Source organism: Prionailurus viverrinus, chromosome B2 (genome assembly GCF_022837055.1).
Source record: "Prionailurus viverrinus isolate Anna chromosome B2, UM_Priviv_1.0, whole genome shotgun sequence".
Taxonomy (NCBI): domain Eukaryota; kingdom Metazoa; phylum Chordata; class Mammalia; order Carnivora; family Felidae; genus Prionailurus; species Prionailurus viverrinus.
Genome location: NC_062565.1, coordinates 17,753,851 through 17,769,230, shown reverse-complemented (window position 1 = coordinate 17,769,230; position 15,380 = coordinate 17,753,851). Strand labels below are relative to the sequence as shown.

The following is a 15,380-nucleotide window of genomic DNA, read 5'->3' as shown; positions in this document are numbered from 1 at the left end:
GCGCTGAAACCGCTTCCACGGAGCCAGGCGCCCTAAAGGCAGCCCTGCGCCCATGACGTAATTTGAGCGCCGACGCAGGAAGGACCCTACTTGCTCTGGCATCCGCTTTCGTCACTGTCTCAGCTGAGCGGCGCTGGTTGAAGGGGCACGTGTACTGCTGAATGGAGCTGGTCGCTGGTTGTTACGAACAGGTCCTTTTTGGGTTCGCAGTACGCCCCGAGCCAGCTGCAGGCGGCGATCACGAGGTAAGAGTGCGCGCCGGGAGGGACCGCGGGAGGAGGGGCGCTGGAAGGTCTGGTCGGGTTCCCGCACGGCCGTGGTAAGCACATCATCACAGGTAAACACACTGATCTCTTAGGGATTAATTGATGAATCAAACTCAAACGTATAATTTAGCTTTTTAAAACCTGGAGTAGGCATTCTCGTAAAACGAGATCATGTTTGTTGGGTTTAGTAGACATTCTGGCCACGGTGCAGGAAGGAAGCTGGCAAATGAGTCCGTTGACAGCCGGTGTACGCGTTCAGGATTTAAAGAAAGAACAGTTCGCTTTTACTGAGTTTTTGTCCTTGAATTTGACAAAATGTTAGATCTGGGTCGGGTTAAACCTCTCGTTGATAGTGTCTCCAGTTCATTCAGTGTTTTTGAACCCTTACCACGGAGCCGTTAATTGGTAGTGGAGGTGCAAAGAAGCCAAAGGAGTGGGTACAGCGCTAGAGAGCTTGCCGACATAAGGGCAAAGGAGACACATGCGTGGAGGGAAATTACAACAAAATAGAAGTATTTTTACTGGATGTGTGAGCAGAAAGGTTAAGTAAATTGCCGTTAGTCAAACAGATAGGACATACCCAGGATTAGAAATAAGATCTCTTAACTTTTAATCCAGTAGTATTTTTCCCTAAGCAAACCTAAGTATCTCCTAGAAACCCATTCTTTTCAGTACTTCTTTGTGAAAAAGCCAAGGTGTCAGTCTTGAATTAACCAGAAAACTGGAGGGATATAACTTGAATAATTACTTTGTCTCCTCCTGCTTATTAATCTTTTTGGCTGGAAGGTGCCATCTCTTGAATCTTAAAGATGATGCTATTGTGTTCTCTTTGTAATAAAGTGACTACATTGTTCCAGACACGTAGCGGTCTTCCCAGCAGCCTCCTGAGGCAAATACAGTTATCCCCATGTTACAGATAAGGAGCCTGAAGTTGAGATAGGTTAAGTGACCTGCGCAGTGCCACACAACTAATATTGGGAGACCTGGGACTCAAGTCCCTAGGTGTCTCTGAAACATGAAGCTCTTATACTACCCGCTGCTGCTTCTAAACCGAGACAGACCAGAGCTCAGATAATCAACATTCTTTCTGTAAAGTGCACAAGCAAAGATCGTCTTTGATTTATGGTCATAGCAGCCCCTCAGGAATATTGTGCCTTTACTCAAAAGAGGCTCCCTTGGTCCTGATTGATGGAAGGACTGTCTGATGCTGTAGTTATTTAGAAATTAATTTGCAATGACACATCTTAAGTGTGTTCAAAGAAATCTGATGGATTCTTCTTCTTCCGTGGTTTGATTTGCTAATACTCCTTTTTTAAAAAAACTTTTAATGTTTATTTTTGAGAAAGACAGAGTGCAAGTGGGGGAGGGGCAGAGAGAGAGGGAGACAAGAATCCGAAGCAGGCTCCAGGCTCTGAGCTGTCAGCACAAAGCCCGATGTGGGACTCGAACCCACGAACTGCGAGATCATGACCTGAACCAAAGTCGGACACTTAACTGACTGAGCCACCCAGGTGCCCCAATTTGCTAATACTTCTTGATGCGTCTCCCTCAGTTTGAGGTGTGTGTATGTATTCAGCTCTCTTATTCCTTGCACTCAACCAGTTTCACTTATTTGGTCCAAAAGTTGCATATCAATAAGCGTAGAGTTCTTGAGATCTCATCATTGGTCATTCTCTAGGGCTTATTTTAGTACTAATGGAGACACAGTGTTTATCCTGTTTATTTTTCTTCATAAGACTTGTCATTTATACTCCTCTCTATGTGATACCGTATTTATTTGCAGTTTGTCTCTCCCACAGGGATGGCAGTTACATTAGAATTACAGCTTTCATGGGGCGCCTGGGTGGCGCAGTCGGTTAAGCGTCCGACTTCAGCCAGGTCACGATCTCGCGGTCCGTGAGTTCGAGCCCCGCGTCGGGCTCTGGGCTGATGGCTCAGAGCCTGGAGCCTGTTTCTGATTCTGTGTCTCCCTCTCTCTCTGCCCCTCCCCCGTTCATGCTCTGTCTCTCTCTGTCCCAAAAATAAACGTTGAAAAAAAATTTTTTTTAAAAAAGAATTACAGCTTTCTTCACTGTTACATATCAACTGTCCAAAATGATGCCAAGCACATAGTAGTCATTTAGTATTTGAACGAATAAATTCAAATCAAATCTGAACATTTGAATGAATGAATAGTGAAGTCTCACATATAAGTACATATATGAAGGAGTTAAGGATTGGAATAGGACCTTAAAGTAATCCGGTCTCCATAATTGTTTTGGAGTCTTGATTGCCTTCCTGTCTCCTTGCTGCCTGCCTTTTTTAATTCTCAGGGTCTTTGTTTTTCTTAGTCTGCTATCCTTGCATAGTTTTTTCTCAATTTGTAAGTATCCACTGGTAGTTTTCATGGATTGTGGAACCACTTATGTGTTTCTGGAGAACTGTGATGTGATTGTGACACTGATTGTGTGTTTTACTCTTCAGCAAAAATGGACTCCTGTGGCTGACTTCACTCACCATGCCCACACTGCCTCCTTGTCAGCAGTGGCTGTAAATAGTCGTTTTGTAGTCACTGGGAGCAAAGATGAAACAATTCACATATATGACATGAAAAAGAAGGTAGACCATGGGGCTCTAGTGCATCACAACGGTAAGAAAATTATATCCTTTAAGACAATGGTGAGGCGTCATTACTTGACAATTTGACTTGAGTTGAACAATTCATTAAGTGCCTATTACATAGTAGATTCTGTGCTAGGAAATACAGAAATGAAAAAAAACATGTCTTTTGTTTTTAAGTTCTTCACGGTCCATATTGAGAGACAGAAGGGGGGCACTTAACTGCATCTGGAGGGAGTGGGAGGAAGCAGAAAGTTCCCTAAAATGACATCTGACTGAATTATCTTAGAAGAGAAGTGCCAGTTGTTAGCCAGGTGAAGTTTTCAAGGTGGGAGAGAGGGCATCCCAGGCAGAGCAGGAAGTGCACGGAGCACAGTAGCAGCCTCATGCTGATGGCTGACTTCGTTGAGGGAGTACCACGTACCCAGCAGTTTGCCAGTAAGGTACAGTTGCATCTTCGGCTTCCTAGAAGAGAAAACCAAGACTCAGGGTGTTTTGTGAGTTGCCCATAGTCACAAAACAGTGGAACTGGAACTCAGACCTAGGTCTGGAGCCCATGTCGTTAACCACTGGGTGCATGGGGACCTGCAAGCAAGTCAGTATTACGAGAAGGTTAGAACAGAGGTTAAGGTGATTGGGGAATTAGACAGGCCACGTCCTGGATGGTCCTTGAGAAGAAGAGGTTAGGGATTGAATGGTAGGGAGGGGCGGTGTGGGCTTGAGGAAAGTGCTGGCACCTGGCATACAAGAGAGTTGCTGACCAAGGACAAGCAGAAGGACTAGTGAGCGTCTGCCTGATTGAAGTTGGAGGCTGTGGCCCGAGTAACATCCGTTTGCACTAAGCTCCAGACATTTTTGTGGGGAGCAGAAAGTTACCCGGTACCCATGCAACAGAAGGATTGATTTACAAAGGATTTTGATGAAAGATGGTTTAAGTTGTCAGTCTAGAGAAAATGGGGTGTTAAGGGCCTGCAGATCTCTGAAATAAAAAAGCAGGTGGAGTGAATGAAGGGGGCGAGAAGGGGCTGGTGAAAGGTGAGGTTGCAGACAGGGAAGAGATTCTTCAAGAGTTGTAATGTGGAGCAACTCTAGGTGGTAACATGTCCTGGGTGTAGGTGCGAGGGACTGAACTAGAGAGGAAGCAAAGGTCACTGGAGGGGAGGTCAGGGCCTGGTGATTCTCCAGTCATGCTTGGGTTTTCCACACTGATGGTGAAGTTGTCCAGGATAGTGGTAGGACTTAGGAATAGGAAGACTGAATAGGTGTGTGTTTTTCCAGTATTGAACATTATTCTGTTTTTATTGTATTTTCCCAAGGCACAAAGAATGAGGTTTAACACGTGTTCCAGGAGAAGGGAAATGGAAAGGAAGAACTCAAAATAGTAGAATCAGATATGTGCTTAGTTTGGGAAAGCTCTGCTCAGGTTGTTGATTTCCTGCTATTAAAGGGAGATAAGACAGCTACGCACTGGTTTCTAGCAGTAATTTAGAGTGTTCAGTGTCTTTCTCAGATGGTCCTTAGCTACTTTGACAAGTTTTTGCTTTTCAAGAGAAGCTAGACTTTGAGTGAGTTCAACATATGTTCTTTTTCCATTCTGCCTCCTATTCCCAGTTCCTACAAGAAAGTCCTCTCTCCCTTAGGTGTGGAAGAAATAATTTAAATCAATCTGGTCTGCCTAAAGCCATTGGTACAGGTGTTGCACAATAAGGATGGGACTTACTTAGAAGGAGTTTGGATGGGGGTGAAGTATGGTTCCTAACTTCCTTCATTCTTTGTATAACTCCTGTTTATCTAACAGTTGGTAATAGATCTTTACCAAGGTAGGAAATAAGTTGATAGAAAAGAAAACGGGCAAAAGTGGCTAAAGACTCCCACTTTGATAAAGTTGTATGTTACCCCAATATATTTGGGGATGGGGCTGGGCGGTGTGCAAAATTATATTCATCAGAGATCTTTTATTTTTTTTATTTTTTTATTTTTTTTAAATTTTTTTAACGTTTATTTATTTTTGAGACAGAGAGAGACAGAGCATGAACGGGGGAGGGCCAGAGAGAGGGAGACACAGAATCTGAAACAGGCTCCAGGCTCCGAGCTGTCAGCACAGAGCCCGACGCGGGGCTCGAACTCACGGACCGCGAGATCATGACCTGAGCCGAAGTCGGCCGCCCAACCGACTGAGCCACCCAGGCGCCCCTCATCAGAGATCTTTTAATCTTTCCATATAAAGGACAAAGTAAAGGACTCACCAGGAGGTGGCAGGTGAACAACAGTGACCCAAGGGTTCATATTCTTATTTGAAAAGGACAAGATAGTAAATATTTAGGCTCTGCGGCCATATGGTCTCTGTTTTGATTGCTCAGCTCTGCTGTTGCAGTGCAGAAAACAGCCATAGACATTTGGGAACTGAACAAGCAAGTCTGTGTTCTGGAAAACTGCATTTATCAAAACAGGCCACCAGTCAGATTTAACCTAGAAACAGTATTTGTTGACCACTGAGCTATAGGAAGAGTAAGCTGATGGACACAAGCTTTAAAGGATAGGGAGTTTTATTTGAGGGTCAGGGTATCATACGTTGTCCATATACAGGGACTGCTTTTGGGGGTCAGAAGAATGCTGGGTTCCTCTATCACCTTAACCTCCTTCCAGCGAGGTTAATATTTGAGGGTATGGAACATGTTTGTCTCTATCTCAAGAGCTGTAGAAGAAATTCATGGGAGATTCAGGTTTTAATTTTTGGGCAGAGGGGAGTGGAGGTGTTTGTAAAGAAGTTGAAAAGCTGTAGGAAAATTTGTGAACCATGCAAAGGAGATTACAGAAGGCATAATTGAACAGTAGAACAGTTTATAAAATTGTGTTAATAAATTCTTTGTGTTTTAAGATTTAAAAAAATTTTTAGTTATTTTTTTAAAGATTTTATTTTTAAGTAATCCCTAAACCCATTGTGGGGGCTCAAACTTACAACCCTGAGATCAAGAGTCATCTGCTCTACCAACTGAGCCAGCCAGGCGCCCCTGTAATAAATTCTTAGGACAGTGAATGAAAACTGTAGAAATCAAATAGAAAACAGCTCTGGAGTGATAATAATTGGATTGTGGATGATTGGGTAGCTAACTAACTGATTAGAAAGTAATAATCATTCCTCTCTTCTCTTTCAATAAAGAAAGAAAGGGAGGGAGCCAGGGTGCCTGGGTGGCCTCCAACTCTTGATTTTGGCTCAGGTCAAGATCCCAGGTCCTGGGATCCAGCTGCATTAAGCGTGGAGCCTGCTTGATGCCCCTCTCTCCCACTTGTGTTTTCTCTCTCTCTCTCCCCCGCTCTCTCTCTCTCTTAAAAAAAAACAAAACAAAACAAAACAAAAAAAACCCCACACAAAGCAAAAACAAAAACCAAAACAAAGAAAAGGGAAAGGAAAGGAAGAAGTCATATGGTTGTATATCTTGGTTTGTTCCCCAAATTAGCTGGTTTATTAGTTGGTTTTGTTTGACTTCTCAAATAATCCTAGCCAGCCATCTCCTAAATTTATGATTCTGGACCCATAGAGCAAGTAAATGAACTGATTAGCTCTAGTCTGTATCTACAACTGGAGAAATTCTGTTGAAAGTGTTTGCACAGCCTTGAAATTGTATGTTCTGATATGAAAAAATTAATTTCTTCACCTAAGACTTTAAAGTTTATTTCACTAATGCTAACGTTAGATTTTTACCTACCACAGCATAGCCTTCAAACCAGAAATGGAGTTTGCATTCAAAGTGAACATTAAGTTGGTCTATTTCGGTTTTTCCACAGGCACGATAACTTGCCTGAAATTCTATGGCAACAGGCACTTAATCAGTGGGGCAGAAGATGGAGTCATTTGTGTCTGGGATGCAAAGAAATGGGAGTGCCTGAAGTCCATTAAAGCTCACAAGTGAGTCTAGCCCTTTCCCATTGGTGGTCTCCAGGTACCAGTCAAGTTGGGGGCTAACTGTTGGTTTCCTTGTAGAGGACACGTGACCTTCCTTTCTATTCACCCATCTGGCAAGTTGGCCCTGTCTGTGGGTACGGATAAGACATTGAGGTAAGTCATTAATGCCAAGAGCATCTTTTCTCAGTTGTGGTCTTTGTTCTCCAAGTACAACAGCAGGAACCTAACCATCAGGGTATTTTTTACTACAATAATTAGATACACTTCTGTCTTGTGTCCTGGCTGTCAGCTACTTAGAGATACTGCAGTACAAGGAAAAGCTGAAAGCCAGTGAACCTTTTCATGACGGTAGAGAAAAAAAAAGGACAGACTCTGTGTTCAGACATACACATTACATCCCAGTCATTCATTCGGAGTTGGGAAGCAAAGAGGATGGTCCTAAAAAGCAATGTTTTAAGAGGTGAAACCTTTTGAAAATATATTAAACATTTTAAGTAGGTGAAAGGGGTGTGGGAATGGATGCATTAATCTTGCTTAATGGTAAATATTTCCAGTGTTGTTGTAAGAAACACGACAGATCCAAATAGCGGTATCTGTAGTAAATTGTCATTTGAGTAAGTGTTCATTACGCTTACCTTTACACCTAGTAAAAGTTACCATGCCATAAGTGAGCTTCCTGTTTTGCAGAACATGGAATCTTGTGGAAGGAAGATCAGCATTCATAAAAAACATAAAGCAAAGTGAGTACTTTTATTTGGAATGTTTTTTATAACTTGATGGACTATGAATGTAGACACACACATTCTTGTGTGCGTGCGTGCTCGCCTTTGTTTCCCCTGCATGATGGTGGTTACCTCCTAGAGCAATGCTTTGGGTTACTTTTCCCATTTTCTTTTTTTTCCCATTTTAGATTGGGATTCTTGTTGTGACTGTGTCACCTACCAGCTCTCCGACCTTTGATGATTCTTTAATCCAGTTTATTTTCTAAACCTTAACTCGCAAAATATGCATCAAAATTTCTTATGAAGGGTAAATAGGACAGTGGATGTGAAATGCATGGTATAGCTATTTGCTATTTTTGTTATTACTCTGATCATTGTTTATGAAATAAAAAAGGCTTTTTTTTAACTTGCAGATGCTCACATAGTGGAATGGTCCCCAAGAGGAGAGAAATACGTAGTTGTTATGCTGAATAAAATAGATATCTATCAACTTGACACTGCATCCGTTAGTGGCACCATCACAAATGAAAAGAGAATATCTTCTGTTACGTTTCTTTCGGTAAGTGATGAGAAATCAGTGGTGGAATCTTAGTGTATATGATGATGGTTGCAATTGTTGATGACATTCTGGATATTCTTTTTCTCTCTTCTAGGAGTCTGTCCTTGCAGTGGCTGGAGATGAAGAAGTTGTAAGGTTTTTTGACTGTGATTCACTAATGTGTCTCTGTGAATTTAAAGCTCATGATAACAGGTATTTTTTTTTTTCCTTGCCAGTCTCTATGTGTATGTGTGTATGTAAGTGTAGAGTCTCCAGTAAGTGTCACGTATGCAGTAGTTTCATAAGGTAGGGTGCATATGTATGATTTCTGGAGTCCGAGAGGATGGTAGAAATGTCTTGGCCTTAGTGCAAAAGTAGGGAAGTTGTCATCAGGACTAGTGATTTGCACAAGATGTTTTTCCAATAATATTAGGCTTGGGGCCTAAAATCAGTCATATTTGAATAGGAACAAAAAAAAAACGATCTTTGCCAGGATCTCTCTTGTCCTTTTATTTTATTCCTCTTTTCCACTTCTCCCTGTGCACACTACTTGTTTTTCCTGCAGGAGAAATATGTGACAGCAATGACTTCTGTTTTATGCCAGTCTTTCTTACCTGTCACTGCTCACTGTATCTCTGGATAGACACTGCCGTTCAGAGTAAACGGCTAAGTGACTTGGCCAAGGTTACCCCACTGTTGGGTGCTGGAGCTGGGATCCAAACCCAGTCCTGTCTGCCTCTGCTTTTTTTACTACAATTTTGGGAAGGGTGATAATGCACTGTTCTACTTTAATGTGCTTCATTTACTTGTCCTTTTATGTCTTAAGTAAGCCCTGGTGTTTACTTTCCAAATAGCAGTTTTTAAGAAATCTCTTGGCAATACTCAAATACTGCAGTGTACCGGCTCTGGTTTTCCCCTGCATTAGGAAGTGTTCATTCAAGGCCATGTCAAAGGTACTTAATAACACTAGTACACTTAAGCTAACACTTAGGATATTTGGCTGTTTATTCATTTAACAAGTATTCATTGAGCATCCATTAAGAACTGCACTTAGTATTTAATGATGAATGGAAAAGACAAGAAGTTGCATTTAGTGGCTCTAGTCGTAGAGCAACAGACAGACGATGAACAAGTAGGCAGGTAATTAGAACAGGAATAGAAATGTGTGCTTTAAGAATAACAGACATAACTTGCACAGTTTGATCCAGAAAGGGGGAGGGGGTAGGACTTGAGAGGGGTAAAAGGGAGCCGTTTCTGAAGAGACGAGCGATGGCACGCAGTCACCTGAGGGAGGAAAGAGCTGGATATATTTTAACAAGAGATGGAAGAACGTTGTGACTAGATCAGAGTGAGCCAAATGGTACATGGCCTTGTAGACTGGTGAAGAGTTTAGATTTTAGCTAAGGGCCTTTGTAGATTTTTTGTTTCCTACTGTGGAAAAATGTAAAGGCCAATAGACCAGTTTAAAGAAGCAACCCCCATAGACCCACCACCCAGCTTCAGCAGTTGTCAGTTTATGGCCAGACATGCTTTATATATACCCCCATACCCTTCCTCCTCTCCTGTGTTATTTAAAAAAAAAATTTTTGGGGGGCGCCTGGGTGGCTCAGTTGGTTGAGCACTGGCTTCAGCTCAGGTCATGATCTCACGGTCCGTGAGTTCGAGCCCCGCATCGGGCTCTGTGCTGACAGCTCAGAGCCTGGAGCCTGTTTCGGGTTCTGTGTCTCCCTCTCTCTCTGACCCTCCCCCATTCATGCTCTGTCTCTCTCTGTCTCAAAAATAAATAAACTTTAAAAAAAAAAATTTATTTTAATGTCTATTTTAGAGAGAGAGAGAGAGAAAGAGCCAAAGCCATGATTGGGGGAGGGGCAGAGAGAGGGAGACACAGAATCCGAAGCAGGCTCCAGGCTCTGAGCTGTCAGCACAGAGCCCGACATGGGGCTTGAAACCACGAACCGCGAGATCCACCCAGACACCCTTATCCTGTGTTATTTTAAAAAAGATCCTAGTTTTGTAGGATTTTAAGCCTGGGACTAACATGATTTGATTGATAGTTTTAAAAAATTGTTAGCAAAAATGGAAGCAGAGAGACCAGTTAGGCTCCCTGGGAATCCAGAAGAACAGGGGTAGTGGCTTAGACTAGGGTGGTGGCATTGGGGGGGGGGTAGAAACGGGTGCGTAGGAGGAAGCCCGTGGTTCATTTCCGTTGTCTTACTTGGCTCTTCATACTGAACTTGGAGTATCTTGAGGTGAAGGACTTTAAGTATCTTTATGTCATTTGTGATAACCTAATTACTTATGGTTATCATGATCATCTTTTCAATTTTTTCTTAACATATGGTTAATAATCCACTTTATCTTAGAACTTAGACCCTGAAAATGGCGCACTGACTGATGGGGATGTGAAGCACAGTTCTGTTTTAGCACCGTTCCTTGAGCAGTTTGGAAGCACTTGAAACATTGAAAAATCGAGAGATTGTGTGCGTAGAAGCTCTACAATGGTATTGTACTATCTGGAAGAAAGGATCCTTTATGGTGTTAATATTTCTATTTTAGGATAAAAGACATGTTCAATTTTGAAATTCCAGAGCATCATGTTATTGTTACAGCATCAAGTGATGGTTTCGTCAAAATGTGGAAGCTTAAGCAGAATAAGGTTGGTGTCTTAGCACAATGTGAATGCGCTTTAATGCAAGTCTTTATTATCAGTATTGTTTTGAGTTAAGTGAGGTGGAATATTTTCCAAAGGTCATAAGGCAGAGATCTTTTTAAAAACCTGAGATCTCTTCCACGCATGATTGATACTCATAGTTTTAAAGTTAGGGTTCCAAGAGCCACGGTGGGGGTTGGTGTTTTGAGTCTCAGCTGGCAGGATATGAGAACTCGTGCTTTTTCAATCAGAGAAATGCTGCTTTCTTCTCTTTTGTGTGTAGATTGGTGTTCTCTGTAAGATTTTGTTAGATAAAAATGCTGCCATTACTGGGGTGCCTGGCTGGTCGGTAAAACACGTGACTCTTGATCTCAGGGTTGTGAGTTTAAGCCGCATGTTGGGTGTGGAGCCTATTTAAAAAAAAATACTGCCATTACTAAAAACTCAAAAATTCCTGATCAGTAATCTTAGAATAGTTTTGAACCAGATAAGTGGAAAATTACTCCCTTTAGTGGTCTCACTCTTAACAGATTTTCTTGTTTTTACTTGTTTTGCTTGGTTCTCTTATAAACCCATTCTACAAATGTAGTTTGTCGAGTGTGTGCTTTGTGCAAGATTCTTTGTTAAAACCTAGAAATGAACGAGACACGATCCTTTTCCTTGGTGAATTTACAATTTCTGAATATTCAGAAAGTGCCTTGCGAAGGGCATAGTCAGACCAAACATGGATCAAGATAATGGAATTCTTCTAAACAGTGTATTTTATTCTCAAGAAAATATAGTAAGTTTTAAATTAAGTTCACTCAGGGTGCCTAACTGACTCAGTCAGTAGAGAATGCGACTCTTGGTCTTGGGGTTGTAAGTTTGAGCCTCACGTTGGGTGTAGAGATTACTTAAAAATGTAAAATAAAACCTTTGAAAAAAAGTTAAGTTCACTTGATTATGGAAAAAGAAAAGTATTTAAAATTCCCCCATGTTAAGAATTCTTCTTTCTTCTGTTTTAGAAAGTTCCTCCATCTTTACTCTGTGAAGTAAAAACTAATGCCAGGCTGACATGCCTTGGAGTGTGGCTAGACAGAGTGACAGACACAAAAGAAAGCCTTCCTCCGGCTGCAGAGCCTTCTCCTGGTAAGTGAAAGTGATTGTTTTTTAATAATTTGTTAGCTCTTGAATTGTTGAGGTGGAGGACATTCAGATAACTTCACTTCATCATCAGGTTGTGTTTATTTCAAGAAGGAAAAAGCAGTCTTTCAATGCACTGTCTTGGGGCACCTGGGTGGCTCAGTCGGTTAAGCATCTGACTTTGGCTCAGGTCATGATCTCACGATTCATGAGTTCGAGCCCCGTGTCAGGCTCTGTGCTGACAGCTCAGAGCCTGGAGCTTGCTTCGAGTTCTGTGTCCCTCCTTCTCTGCCCCTCCCTTGCTTGTGCTCTGTTTCTGTCTCTCAAACATAAATAAAATATTAAAAATAAAATAAATAAATAAATGCACTGTCTCTTGTGTTTTAGTAAGTAAAGAAGAGTCCAAAATCAAAAAGGAAGCTGGCAATATAGTGCAGGAAGAAGAAAGGCAGTCCAAAGCTAATACGAAGAAATGTGGTTTAACTGATGACAGTAATAAGCCAACGAAAGGAAATAGCCTGGTGTCAACCAAGAAGAGGAAAATGGTAGAAATGTTGGAAAAAAAGAAGAAAAAAAAGAAAATATGAGTGATACAGTCAATCCCACATTCCTTCTATGAGAAAAACTTATTAGATGGAATCATTCTTTTCAAATGTGCCTGCCTCGCCTCCACAAGTAAAAGCTAGAAATTTCTTCTTTTGGAGAAGATGTACAGCTTAAAAAAACAGACAAACACATTTAGATGTTTTCTATTTTTATTTTTTATTTTTAACAATGGTAAAACAATTTTTGGTAGGCAGTGTTCTATTATGTATTATATATCGTGATATATAATATATCGATATATATATCGTATATATCGTATGTTAATGTGTAATATATAATTTTTACCATTGTATAAAGCAAATAAAGATCTTAAAATATTTAGTTTAAAATATGCACAGTTTTGAACACATTCTTTACCAGAGATGGATAAAAAAGTTGTTTTTCAGATTTTTCTCCTAAATGGGGGAAGAATAAAACTTAGCCTTCCTTTGGCTTCTTCAGATGATTCTAGTACTTTTAATGCAGATTTTGATCCTTTTCGTAACCAAGGTATAAAAAGATTTTCATACCAGTAAGTATATATTAAGACCAACTCAAAACTCATGGACATGTAAAATATGTATGCATAAAGTGTATGCTTAAATTCAGGGCTATGTCCTTAAGAAGGTTCTTAGATTGCCAAACCTCATCAGACTACTCTGCTTCCACGCTGTGGATGAGAAGATAATTGAAGGTTTGGAAAATGACATTTTCAGGGTATGTTGTTTTTTTTCCCCCATCTGTTTCAGGCCAACAAAAACAGTCATTTAGTTAATCCAATAAAGATAATCTTAAATTCAGCCTGTTAATTATAATCTTGTCATCTCTCTCTTCCTTGCCCACCCCCCCCCCCCAGTAGATTCCTGGGTATTTTGAAAAGACACATTAATAGAGGATTCATAGATGTGAATTAGCTGACCAGATGTCAAATACCTAAGGCTGACAGGGGAATCCCTCCTGTTGAGGCAAATTAAAACCTCAAGCATTTGGGCACTGGAATTGCCACTCACTTCACAGGAGGAAATCATCTAGGAAGTGAGCCAGAATCCGTGTCTGACATTTCAGGCTACCTCCTCGTTAACTTCAGGCCTAAAAACAAAGATGAATAATATAGATTTGGGTTTTTTATTATGTTTTTGTTTAAATATTTAAGATTTTTTAGAGCAGTTTGAGGTTTGTTTATAACAAAAGGGAGAAGGTGCAGAGATTTCCCCTGTACCCGCTGCCTCTACCATGCACAGCCACACCTGATATCCACATCACTCATGAGAATGGTACGCTTTTTACCAGGGATGAACCTACACTGACGTGTTCGATTCACCCAAAGTTCATGGCTTACCTTGGGGATCACTCTTGGTGTTGAACACTGGATGGGTTTGGAAGAATGACCTATTATAATCCACAGAGCATTTCCACTGCTCTGCAACAACTCTTGTGTTCTGCCTGTTCATCTCTCCCCTACCCAACCTTCCACGATCACTGATCTTTTTATTGCCTCCATAGTTTCGCCTTGTCCAGAATGGCACGTACTTAGAATCCTACGGTACTGTATCCTTTTCAGATTGGCTTCTTTCACTTAGGAATATGCATTTAAGTCTCTTCTGTGTCTTTTCATAGCTTAATAGCTCATTTCTTTTTAATGCTCAATAGTATTCCATTGTATGTGCCACACATTACCACTCATTCACTGCTGGAGGACATCTTGGTTGCCTCCCAAGTTTTGGCAGTTACGAACTTGCCATAAACATTTGCAAGTTTTGGGGTGGATGTGTTTTCAACTCCTTTGGGTAAATACTAAGTAGTGTGACTGATGGACTGTATGGTGAGTGTATGTGTAGGTTTGTGAGAAACGGCCATCCTGTCTTCCAAAGTAGCTGTACCATTTTTCAGTCCAGAACATTTGTCAGTGTTCTGGATCTTGGCCAATCTTGTGTCTAGTGGGATTTCGTTATTTTAATTTGCATTTCCCTGAGGACCTACGTGGAGCTTTTCCTATGCTTATGTGCCATCTGGATATCTTCGGTAAAGCGTCAAGCTACTTGGCCTATTTTTTAGTTAAATAGTTTCCTTACTATTGAGTTTTAAGGGTTCTTTGTACTTTAGGGGTGCCTGGGTGGTTCAGTTGGTTAAGTGTCCGACTTCAGCTCAGGTCATGGTCTCACAGTTCATGGGTTCTAGTCCTGCATCAGGCTCTGTGCTGACAGCCTAGAGCCTGCTTCAGATTCTGTGTCTCCCTCTCTCTCTGGCCCTCCTCCACTCATGCTCTGTTTCTGTCTCAAAAATAAATAAAAATTGTGCATATGTATGTACACACCCACACGCACGAGTTCTTTGTATTTTGGATAGCAATCCTTTATCAGATGCGTCTTTGGAAATATTTTTTTCCCTGTCAGTAGCTTGTCTTCTCATTCTCTTGATAATATTATCTTTTGCAGAAGTTTTTAATGTTAATGAAGCCTAGCTAATCAATTATTTCTTTCACGGGTCATATTTTTGATGTATCTAAAAAGGCTTCACCATCCCCGAATGTCCTCTAAGTTTTCTCTTAAGTTTCTTTATGGGAGTTTTACAGTTTTGCATTTTCCATTTAGGTCTGTGATCCATCCTGAGTTAAGTTTTGTGAAAGATGTTAGGTCTGTGTCTAGATTTTTTTTTTTTTTTTTTTTTTACACATAGATGTTCAGTTCACCATTTGTTGAAGAGACTATTTTTGTTTGGTAGTATTACCTCTGCTCCTTTGTCAAAAATCAGTTGATTGTACAGTTGACTCTTGGACAATGTGGGTTTGAACTGTATGGGTCCATTTACCGATTTTTTTTCAATAAATACAGTATTGTAAATGCATTTTCTCTTGTGTTTTCTTAGCATGTTCTTTCTCTAGCTTTATTGTAAGAGCACGTATATAATTCACATATAACATACAAAATATGTGTTAATCAACTGTGTTATCAGTAAGGCTTCTGGTCAGCAGTAGACTTTTAATTAACTTTGAGGA

The 15,380-nt window shown here is 40.8% G+C and overlaps 1 protein-coding gene across 1 annotated transcript; it reads left to right on the top strand.

Annotated features, from left to right (window-relative positions):
- The first annotated feature begins 87 nt into the window (after positions 1-87).
- Positions 88-14,590, top strand: PAK1IP1 (PAK1 interacting protein 1). Its single transcript, XM_047860091.1, has 10 exons — positions 88-245; positions 2,730-2,895; positions 6,651-6,771; positions 6,847-6,921; positions 7,456-7,508; positions 7,904-8,049; positions 8,144-8,241; positions 10,585-10,684; positions 11,683-11,806; positions 12,188-14,590. The coding sequence occupies exons 1-10, from the start codon at positions 162-164 to the stop codon at positions 12,385-12,387; spliced, it is 1,167 nt and encodes a 388-aa protein (XP_047716047.1). The 5' UTR covers positions 88-161; the 3' UTR covers positions 12,388-14,590.
- Positions 14,591-15,380: the final 790 nt, after the last annotated feature.